General features: G+C 40.3%; 1 protein-coding gene across 9 annotated transcripts in view; it reads right to left on the bottom strand.

The window, feature by feature from the left end:
• LOC111963166 (ephrin type-B receptor 3-like) overlaps positions 1-10226 on the bottom strand; it is a 101782-nt gene extending 91556 nt beyond the window's left edge. For 3 of the 9 annotated variants that reach the window (XM_070443330.1, XM_070443331.1, XM_023986429.2), the window contains exon 1: positions 9517-10224. In XM_070443330.1, coding sequence (XP_070299431.1) covers positions 9517-9580 — 64 coding nt within the window. In that variant the 5' untranslated portion in view covers positions 9581-10224. Of the gene's footprint in view, positions 1-9516 lie in introns of all 9 variants that reach the window. The other 6 variants (XM_070443332.1, XM_023986421.2, XM_023986426.2 and 3 more) reach the window with 3 other exon arrangements.
• Positions 10227-12071: the final 1845 nt, after the last annotated feature.

Genomic DNA, 12071 nt, shown 5'->3' with positions numbered 1-12071 from the left:
GGACAACGGACTAGGTATCCCCCTTTCCTTTCCATAAAGCATCTCATTCCCCTATAATAGATAAAGTTCTCTCAATAGCCCCGTGGGGGAGAGCACTCTGTTCCCCCCACAGGGGCTTCCGCCACTGAAAATACCAGCGGTGTAAAGTACTTGAGTAGTACTTTAAAGTATTTTTACTTAAGTAGTTTTTTGGGGTAGTTCACTATTTCTATTTTTGACTACTTTTACTTCACTACATTCCTAAAGAAAATATTGCACTTTTTATTCCATACATTTTTCCCTGACAACCCAAAGTGCTAGTTACATTTTGAATGCTTAGCAGAAAAGAAAAATAGTGAAATTTACGCACTTATCAAGAGAACACTTCGTCATCCCTACTGCGTATGTTCTGGCGGACTCACTAAACACAAATGAATCTTTTGTAACTAATATCTGAGTGTTGGAGTGATCCCCTGGCTATTCTTAAATGTTAAAAACAAGAAAAGGGTGCCGTCTGCTTTCCTTAAAATAAGGAATTTGAAATGATTTATACTTTTACTTTTGATACTTAAGTATATGTTTTAGAATTACATTTACTTTTGATACTGAAGTATATTTAAAACAAAATACTTTTAGACTTTTACTCAAGTAGTATTTTACTGGATGACTTTTACTTGAGTAACTTTCTATTAAGGTATCTATACTTTTACTCTTGTATGACAACTGGGTACTTTTTCCACCACTGGAAAATACACTGTGGTAACATACACACACACTCAGAGACAAAGACCAAACAGTCAGAGAAACACACACACTTCACAGCTCCCTCAGTCCCGTCTCCCCAAATGGAGAGGTGTCAGATCGGCTAGGCAGTAAAACAATGTCTACCTCAACTCAACACCAAGACATTTGGTCTTTTAGTGCACAGGATGCACGTAAAGACATAAAAATGCCTCACCGGTTTGGCATTTGCATTTTTGTCTTTGTCCCTTAACGTGGTATGCTTATTCATGCACATAAAAGAGCATAGGGCATTGAACGTCTTTAACGTTCACTGCCCCGTCTTTAACATTCAATGCAAAGCTTAGCGGAAGTCTTCCCACAGACAAAACCTTCAAGAGGTCATAGTGGGAACTGTGAGGACTATCGTCACTCTCGACTATCGTACATTCTATGCAAGCTGCGTCACGTTGAGAAACCCTGTTTAAGTCATTAAGAGTGAGTACTGTCAACGTTGGTAAGTGGTAATAGGGGGTATGGTAAAGTCTGCACCCATTCATGAGAAGAAGCTTCCTTTTGGCAGGGTGTGTTGTTTGAAGTGTAGATTGGGAGCAGGTGGAGCTGGGTGTTTTAACTCTTAGGAGAAGGAGTGAACGGATGGAGTTTTAGTGCCAACTGTAACTCTCGACTCCCACGCCATGAAGACACACAGGCACACAGGCACACACACACACCACCATTCACACACAATACACACTCACTTCACACATCTAGTTCCATTAATCAAAGTGGACGTTCACACCTAGCACACTAACCACGACTTCAGTCAGTGCCTCCAAGATCCCCTATCATCACACCTTCTCTTTATGGCAGTCATTTTAAAAAGTAGCAAAATGTGTTGCCAGTCTTCAAAAACGTATCCAAAATACAACCAAGTGTCCGGAGCTAAAGCTTGCATTCAACTATTTCAATATGTTAAAAATATCTTAGAGTTGGCCCCTTTTCTTCTTTCCCTTACATTTTAACAAGACTTGCGACGCTGAAACCAGGTGATAGCTTTTTCCTCCAGGCACTCAATTTTGGAACGGCCGACAGATGTGACTGGGTTTTTTAAAAGACAAATATCAAAGATCCCTTTCTGCTCTATCAGCTAAATTTGTTACAAGAGCCTGTAGCTCGTAAAAAAATGGRGGGGGGGGGGGGGGGGCTGAAACGGATCAAACCACTGTGCATTGCAGAAGGAGAAGTCCGCTCGGCTCTTGCCAAGTGACTCTCGGCAGAGTAATGACCATGGCATGCCCATAAAGTGTGTTCGTCTTCTCCCAAGAGCGCCTCCGACCTACATGTGAATAGCACATTGGCCCTGGACTGCTAGCTGGCGTCGAGTGATGCTCAAGCACACTTCAGCGCAATTGGCTTGTCTGTTTGTATCCTTGCATGAGTGTTTATGTGTGTCGACAGGCATGAGTGGCTGTGCATGCACATTTCCCCGTACAATAAATACACATCACCACTTGTTTCCTTTTTCGTCCTTAATTCCATTTTTATTCAACCAAGCATGGCCCCGAGGGTTTGATTCTGTTTGGGAAGCCATTGTTACTGAATAAAAAGACTGGCTTGGTTAAGATGCAGTGACTTCCTTGTTTTGAACCGACAGAAGGTCAAAAGGCATAGGTTCTCAATTGCAGCAGGAGAAAACACACTGGGGCCTAACAGAGCCACGTTCAGCAGGCAAACGTTGTGGAGCGATGCAGATAGAAATGTCACGATATAGAGACGGGTTCCTTATTCTAGATGTCAGCGAGGAAGGTTTGTTCGTCATAACATTTTCTATCTGACTGTTCTACAACGTTGTCCCCTGCTGCACGCACCCCCATTCTAACCCAACCCGAGTTGTCACACATGGTCAATTCAGCTGCGCTTTATGGACGTCCGATGTGGAAGGGGCCTATAAAATGCCTACTTTGATGGAAGTTAACATTATGTATAGCATTTCACCAGAATTTTGAAACTCATTAATATGGTTCCAGTTGGATGGAAACTTTTTTTTTTTAAACGACAGCAGACTAAGGGGCCAAATGGTAACACACCCACCCTGCACGCACATACCCACATTCACTTTTAGTCACACATTTTCGGTTGGAAAAACTTTTATAGTCGACTTGAAAGGGAAAAACCTCAGAGAAAGCACCTTCTGACTTTGACAGTGACTAAAGAGGTAAAGGAGTGGCGCTACTACCCTAACGCCAGCTGCCATCATGTGACTTTGTTTAGGTGGCTTGAGCTGTCTCTGTTGGCCTCAGCAGTTGGCACTGTGATATAAGACACGGCCCTAAAGCCGTGCCACAGCCACCCATCTCGCTCTCTCCAGATGGAGTGCAAGTCCTCTCTCTCTCCTTCTCTTTCTTTCAATCCCTCTCTTTTTTGTCTCCCTCCTCTCCCTCGTTCCGCTCGGCTGGCTGTAGACAGCACCAGTGGGAATTTGGCAGTGGGCAGGCCCAGACACATTTGCTCCTCACGCTCTCAGGAGCGGGTGTCAAAGACCTTCTATTCGACAAGACCCTTCATCAGCTGCAGGACAGCCCTTTAGAGGAAGAAAGGGGGATCTCCGTAAGCACACACACACACACACACACACAGGAAGGTCTGCAACCAAGCACTTATGCGTTAATTAGCCAGCCATTCACTTCACAGCACAATAAATCCATCCAGAATATTCTGTCCTTATGGCATCCAAAATGTAGGCTTTACAGTAACCCTTATAGACACACTGTCCATATTGTCCATCCAAAAAGGCCACCTAGTTTTCTTCTATGACATAGAAGTTCCTGGTGTGCAACTGTTGTATATGGATATGTGAGCAAACGTTCATGTGCTACGTGACCGTACCATCAGCATTCACATCCCACTGGGCACACACTGGTTGAAACAATGTTGAACCAACGTGGAATAGATGTTGAATTGACGTCTGTTCCCAGTGGGATGTGACCATTCACATAAGCACTCCTGAGTCCCATAGCATCAATAAGCCTGTCAGCTCTCTCTCTCGCTGCACAGCCACAGCCCCCCACCAACCAACCCCCATCTGAGCGCCAATCTGAACCAAAGACACTGAACATCTGTTCAACATGGCCTCTCCTTAGCATGTGACCTTCAACTCAATGGGGCCCTATCTAACCTATACAGGGCCAGAGTGGGGAAGATGCCACTGTTTTCTAGTTGTCATTCTTCTCTTATAGAGGATTTGACAGTTGTAAAGTCACAATTGATTCACAATTCCAGGCTGAATCATGATGTGACAATTGTGAAAATAAATTGAATTATAATGATGGAATCATTTTTACATTAATTAATTATACTACTATTATAAGTATCATCATCACACTATCATTCCTAATATTATTGCCTTAGATTATAAGCGCTCAATTACTCTAAAATCCAACAAATTTGGATTCAATTGTTTACTTAATTATATTGCTTTTGAATTTAACAAAAGTTCATATTATTCTTAACAGTAGAAAAAAAATTCACATGGGAAAATAGACCTACACAATTATTTGTTATGCATTAATAATACTCTAACAATGGAGTACTGTATTTTTAATAATGGCCAAACTCTACATGAAAAGAACATGTTCAATAAACAAAATTAGATGATAAAATAGGCTACAACTATAATTCACGGAATGGAAAACAGAGACCATAACCGTATAGTAATAAACCTATATGCTATCAATTTATGAAAAACCAAGACTTCATAAATAGACTAGGCTTTTCGTAATGAATCATTTTATACTAAAAACTGAAATTATTAACATATATTTTCACCTATGTAATTCAATAAGTCAAAAATCATGCCAAATGTAAAAGTCTATATGCGCTCATCGCCATCGTGCTGTCTGTCTCGCTCTAGCAGAGCGGCCTACGTGGCAATTAGATTGGCACACTCATCCCCTCTATCCGCCAGACCATTTGATTCCAACCGCCTATCAAGAAATCGCCTTAATTGGTGCACTTCAACGTTTCATCCTGTGGACTACTCTGCAATAAAGACCTGCCCTCCGATAGATTGTAAGGCCAGGGATATTCAACTGGTCAATTTGGTTCACAGACAATAGGAAGGAAGCCAATCTCTTGCATCACTCTATCGATTCTCCGGTTAAAGGCCTAAGCAGCGCGGTTGTCCTTAATCAATCAAGCCACATCGATTGCGACACTCTGGCTGTAGGGACGTTTAAATAATTCATACTTTCAATACTTCAACAAAGTATGCAACCCAAGATGCAATTCAAAGTATTAACGCAAAGTCAAAAACGTATTGATAAGAAATTAAATGATGATATTATTAGCATAGGCTATACATATAATGAAGCTATTTTAATACGTAAAATACTCGTAAGTGTTATAATTATAAAAAAATATATATATATTACAAACTGCATAAATTCTTTAAAAAATCTAAAGAGTTCAATTAAATCCAATGTACTTTTTTAGCCCTGTAATTCTCATTTTGGTTTGGTCAGTTTTTCGTTTAGGTCTAATAAAGTATATCTTTAACAACAACAAACATAACAACAATAACCAGTGGACAGGAATCTACATTCTGTCGATTCTGTCATATTCAGCAGCAAGGTCTCCATATTGAAAGTGCTAGTTGCGGCTTATTGTGTATTGTTTTACACATTCTGCCGTCCAATTTCCCCCTCGGCCCCTAAGAGGGTTTGGTTGTTACAGTTGTTAACCTTAGTACTAATAATTTATTTTGTCCATTCAATAATGCCCATTATTATCCCTAACGACGTTTGTTGAGCTTTTGCCTTTGAATGCATTAGCCTATGTAACATGGATTCTCCGAGGTGGGCGCTCAGTACTTGATCTCTCTGGACGCACTACAGGGTCAGTAAAAAGTTAACAAAAATCCTAGTTCATTCAAACAGAATAGGCCTGTTGCATGTTCGAAAAAAAGCTGGGTAAGGCTTTCCTTATTTAACACAGAACAAGTGTGCCGAACAAAATGGGTCAAGCAATAATAATGGTGACGAAGAGCCTTCCAGGCACGTTGAAGAGGGAAGGATTAAACCTGGCTGAGAGAGAGAGAGAGAGAGAGATACTTTGAATTGATTTGAGAGAGTGAGAGATTCGCCAACTGCAAATTAAGGACAGGAAAATAGGCCTGCAGAGGTGTGATCTTGGGCACAGTATAAAAGCGCAAGCTGGTGCGTACGAGGCTCGCAGCCTATTTACGCACACCACAACCAAACATAAATAGCAACGCAACGAGACAGAAAGATTATGCCATGGGCATGGGCTAAATATGGTGAAAAACTCATCAAAGCAAATAATCCGCACTTTAGTTAGGGGAAATCCATACAAAATAAACTTGATAAGATTTGCACCTGTAGGCCGATCTACAAACATGCAAGCAGTGACAATGGTAAATCAAACCAGTTCCAGTACATTGCACGGCTTGAAAACACTGGCGTTGTGAGGTTAGCTTACGCACTGTCTGGGAATTCATGAACTGAGGAGGGAGGGTGGGCTAATGGAAAACGAAGTTCAACGTACTTGAATTGAAAATGATTATCCTTTCCCTCGAAAAATAATAGGCTGCAAAGTGAAGGATGGGACCTGTAAGTGAAATGAAATACGCGTCAAAGTGGGCAAACGCGGTTCCAGATTGCCTGCAAATCGTGATAGATGTTGTTGTGTGTGCACCGCTAACATATCTGCTTCTATCTTAAACCTCTATCATAAACATAATTTACAATGAGGAAAGAGATTAACGAATCCCCCAGTGCACTAAAATGTCATCGGGACAATTTATGTCTCCGATGGAGCGCTGAGAAAACCGATAGCCACAGAGCTTCATCCAAACAACTCCCGGTTGTTGGCCACTTTATCTATGTAGCCATGTACAGTACAGTAGGCCTCGTGAGGCTTTTACAAGATGATACTTTGGCTTTGTTATCAAACTATTTCAAGTACAACATTTCAAACAACTACAAACAACATTAACTTGAAGTCAAGGGCATTTTAAAGCCAACCATAGTGCGTAAAAACGCTCAATAGGCTTAGAATATTAATTGTTTTGACAGCTATAACACTGCTGAATAGTCTGCTTTTGTTTCTGAATAAATAAAGGCGAATCTTCGTCATATAAATTACTTTAATGGTTGAGTTGAAAAACAGACTATTGCCACAATACCCATGGCTCATTTTTGCTAAGCAAAAGATTAAGCAGAAGTCACATGGTCACACTGTGATGTTAAGGCGTAGTTTATGTGTCCAGAATTAGGTCACACAAAAGACCTATGGGGGTATCAAATTATATAAATTAATCAGGAATATGTTTAATGAATAATTTAACATATTCAACGGAATCGTGAAAGTGGATGCTGAGCATACGAAAAAACATGACCTATAATACAAAAAAACTAAAGGTGTTTTCTTTTCAATAGGCTATAGAAAAAGTATTCTCTAAAACGGTGCAATGTTACTTTTAACCTGTCCCTTGTTAGTAGCGGCTGTAAGTTGGGTAAAATAGGGGCATTCTCTCGTTTATGTTCCTGGTCAGACCAGACGCTCCGTGTGGTCGTGTATTGTTCCCCGGGCGGTCGCTTCCCATAAACTATGCTCCCTCTCAGAAAAGTCTCCAGCGCATGTCATAAATCACCTGCCCATGTTAAACGCTTAGCTAAGCCCCGAACCAGGTCAGCGAAGAGAAATGTATGGCAGCACTTATGGTGGAAATAGGTTGTTCTAACGAAATACATCAACTTCAGCCAAAAACGGACTATTTGCATTGCCCCCCTCTTTTACACTACTGCTACTCTCTGTTGTTACCATCTATGCATAGTCACTTTAATAACTTTACCTACATGTACATATTACCTCAACTAACCGGTGCCCCCGCACATTGACTCTGTACCGGTATCCCCCTGTATATAGTCCCGCTATTGTTATTTTACTGTTGTTCTTTAATTACTTGTTACTTTTATATCTCATTCTTATCCGTATTTTTTTAAACCGCATTGTTGGTTAGGGGCTCGTAAGTAAGCATTTCACTGTAAGGTGAACCTGATGTATTCGGCGCATGTGACTAATACAATTTGATTTGAAAATTTGATTTGAAAAGCTGCACCCATAATTTCGGTGCCGTTATATACCCTGACACACCACTCAAAATGAGTGCCTCCCACTAGGCATATCTTGAATGCTACTAATAACAGGCCTAATATAGTCTACATAGGCTAGGTGAAAGGTGAATATGTGGATTTCAGTGCACATACCAACCAATTCATAATTTACCGCTTCTTTTTGACATGAGTTGGTCTATAGTCTACCGTATACAGAATGATTGCGGGCACCAATGAAACAACAAAGCTTATCAGATAAAGCGGTATAGGCCTACATTATTTTGACCCGCGCTATAGCCTACTTCACTTTACCACAACTTCAAAGGGCGACTTTGAATAAAACAGAACAACCGATTGTTTAAAACACTGTCTAAACATGATAATGTTATAATCACGCACAATTAAAATGTCATTTTATATTACGATCTGAAATTGGGTCAAGGCTCGCTCGTAATCAAATAATCCCAAGAATCATAAAACAGTGCATGCTATTCGGTTTCTCTCTCAAGTCTTAATCGAAGTTCAACACCGTAGACAGCTTATCTTATCAGTGTAAATTCAAAGGAGTTGAAAATGTATTGGCAAGTCATGAAAGTAGACAAGAAACCTATGGGAGAGCGCCATTTACAAAAACAGTGGCACACTGTCCTACTTTTCTAGTGGCAACAGTAACACAAGCCAGCCGGGTATCCTACAAGCCGCCTTGCTACGGCAATAGACTACAAGCTGTAGGCCCGTTCAAACCCACTGTGTGCCAGACCTGTTTCCCCATTCTACACCAATGAATAAATGGTCCACTGTTAGGCAATAAAACGCTTTTTGTTTCCATATGTTTGCTGCATGACAGAAAAAAATGTACTAATTTTGCTAATATTGCTCTACATATTAACGAATTAAATTAAAATATATTTCACAGTAATTGTGAAGACAAATAGTGTATTATCCCAATTTACAATGACTCAAACGCTTTGCCTGCAATTAATCATAATTCAATAGCAAATATAGCTACACTTTGATGTAATGGTGTGAAAGCCAAATCTGCTTAAAAAGTAAATACTTGATAGGCTTCTTGTCAAACCGATCCACTATTTTATGCAATGCTGAACCTTCCAAAATACTAGAATACATTTTAGTGTCTGGGGCACCAATTGCGCTGCATGCCCGCGGAGCTGCAACCTACATAGAGCTCCGACTCCCTGTTGAGATATGGGCTAGTGTTGCGCTAATTTCCTTAGGGTAAGAATGAAAAGGCAAGCATCAAGGAGAATGAATGATCTTAACCGAAATTCTACACAACTCTCCTTGAAATGATACGACTGGTGAGCATTACAAATGTGTATTGAAAATCGGCAATGGTAAGGCACTTGGAGTTGTTTGGGGTTGTCTGCCGTTGCGCAAAGCTTTCTGTGGGAGCGAGTTCATATCTGTTCAAAATGTTCTCTCAGAGCCTGATAAAATAATGTCGTTTAAAATGCTAAAATATAAATAAGAGAGCTATAGCTCGACGAGGGATACACTTGTGTTACTCGGCTTCGGCTACTACCAATGCGCACTGCTGTAGCCCATTGGCGGTCCTCATGAGAGCTTCGGCGTAGTTAAAACCCAGAGCGAACAGGGTCTTAACGAAAATCCCTAAACCAGAAGCCAATAATAAACCACAAAAAATATGAATGTGTCTTACCTTCAACAGCTGACGCCATGGCAAGCAAGAGGCTGCATAAAACCATAAAGTAATCCATTGTCATAAAGCGGTAAATTCGGACATGAAATAAACCCAGGGGAGAGCGGAATACAATCCGGTGTTCCAACGCTCCACGCACCCAGTCTAACCGCGTCTAGCACCCAAACCCAGAGTTACCTCCATAAAACCAACAAGAAAAATATCAATATGAAGGAGGTATGAGAAGCTTTGTGCAATCTAGGAGCCCTCTCCTTTTCAATAATTTTCAATGGGTTTATGCAAGGAACGGGAACGGGCAAAAGTTGTCCAACCCGTAGACTTCGCATTTGGCAATCACGGAAGAGAAGTTGCCTCGTTCCCAACAGCCATTCAATACATATCCCCGATTATGTTTGCTATTATGATTACGCAGGGAAATGTAAGTCCGTTTCACGCGGTCCGACGGGAATAATCCAAATACTTTTTTGTAGTCAAGACGTTCGATATTTCCACACTTCTTGTATCAATACCATAATGCAGTCCAGCTATGTCTGTAGTTTAGCCAACCCGTTTACATGATCAAGTGTTATTCCCGAAAAAAATCTCCTTGGTTAATATATTGTAGTAATGTCCCTGAGCGAATTATCGGCGTGGCTGCAGAAAGCTTATGCTCCTCTTGGTGTGTGCATTGGAATTGAGCACGATTGTGCAGAAACAAGGGAAGAGTGAACGAGAGAGAGAGACCGGGAGCATAGGAGGAGGGGTTATGGTTAAAGAAGCTGTCAGTCTCTGATATGGTCACACCCCCGCAACTAGCTTGTTAAACTGATGCTCCAGGGCCACTGCCTTTCTCGGGAATCCCAGATCAGGCGTTTCAGCGGGGACAGAGCGCCCCCTGTGGGATACTCATATTTCAGTGGTCGATTTAATGCAAAACTACGGAGTTTCTGCTTATTTTCTTTGTTATAAAATAATTTTTAGCTATTGCAGCAATTATGTGTCTAAAACAGAGTCGAATATTCAGGTTTTTCAATGGACATTTTGTGTTATCAAAATGCAAAGCCCATTGAACACTGGGATTTTCTGTAAGTATAATTGTGCGCAAATCTCACCCAGTGTACAGACCACTTTCAGAATCTCGGTTTCTGAAGAAATACAAATGATAATATGCTGAATATAAAACAAAAAGTTGCATATTGATTCGCTGTAGTTTACTGAGAACAATAATTAGGCTACATACTTGAAGGACATGGATACAAACTCCAGTTCTGTTGAAATGAATATGAAGACATCTAAAAAGCTTACAAACTGTACCGTATAGTTTAGGGAATCGCTATTGTTGCTTTAGCCTCTAATCTTCATTGGCATATTGAGAAGGCGCATTTGAAGAACAGTCAGTAGGCTATGATGTTTCTTCTTCTTCAATTAGCCTGGAATAGAGGTTTCTCTTTCTTTTGAAAACCAAAGAAAATAGCGTCTGGGATGAGTATCTTTTAGTGCCGTTCGCCTCAAATTTACAGCGTTTAAGGTGATTTTATTGCATCATTGTGTCATTCATTTAAATTAATAGGTAACAATAACCTATACAAATTAGTTGAACATCATGCCAATGAAGAGCCCTTCTGTCTTCGAATTTGAGAAAAAAAAATCAAAATTGTATTTTTTTATTAATACCTTTGTTCCATATTATGAAATACAATACTTCGAGTGGTAGCCTGATACATTAAATGCATGCATAACTTTTTTTGGATGTTAAGGTGTTAAAGTTAACCATATACCTATATCTAGCCTCTGCAATAACATTGTATTGTGCTGTAAAATGCTTTGATTAAAATTACAATTTGGCGGTCCAAAATGGTGCACAACTGCGGATGTAACTCCTCCTGCCCCTCAAAATATGAAAGTTCCTGGAACGACTACTACTGATATTTTATTCGGGTAGCCTAAAGTTTGCCTATTTTACATTGATTTATTGGATGTTAGACCTTCTATTTCTATATGCTTAACTATTATTTAGCAGTAAGATATTATCATGGGACCAAATCCATTAAAAAACTAATCCATAGGCCTAGTTTGTTTTTGAGACGTAGGTCATATCGCTAATGATTGTAACCGAATTGAGATAGGTCTACACCACTCAAGTAGATACTCAAGTAAAAGCCTTATATACGTGCTACCTGTCCCAGACATGATCGGCTATGAAAAGCCAACTGACATTTACTCCTGAGGTGCTGACTTGCTGCACCCTCGACAACTACTGTGATTATTATTATTTGACCATGCTGGTCATTTATGAACATTTGAACATCTTGGCCATGTTCTGTTATAATCTCCACCCGGCACAGCCAGRAGARGACTGGCCACCCCTCATAGCCTGGTTCCTCTCTAGGTTTCTTCCTAGGTTTTGGCCTTTCTAGGGAGTTTTTCCTAGCCACCGTGCTTCTACACCTGCATTGCTTGCTGTTTGGGGTTTTAGGCTGGGTTTCTGTATAGCACTTTGAGACATCAGCTGATGTAAGAAGGGCTATATAAATACATTTGATTTGAAATTTGATTATATATATATATATATATAT

The sequence above is a fragment of the Salvelinus sp. IW2-2015 genome, linkage group LG4q.2, assembly GCF_002910315.2.
Source record: "Salvelinus sp. IW2-2015 linkage group LG4q.2, ASM291031v2, whole genome shotgun sequence".
Taxonomy (NCBI): domain Eukaryota; kingdom Metazoa; phylum Chordata; class Actinopteri; order Salmoniformes; family Salmonidae; genus Salvelinus; species Salvelinus sp. IW2-2015.
This window is presented reverse-complemented; position numbering and strand designations above follow the sequence as displayed.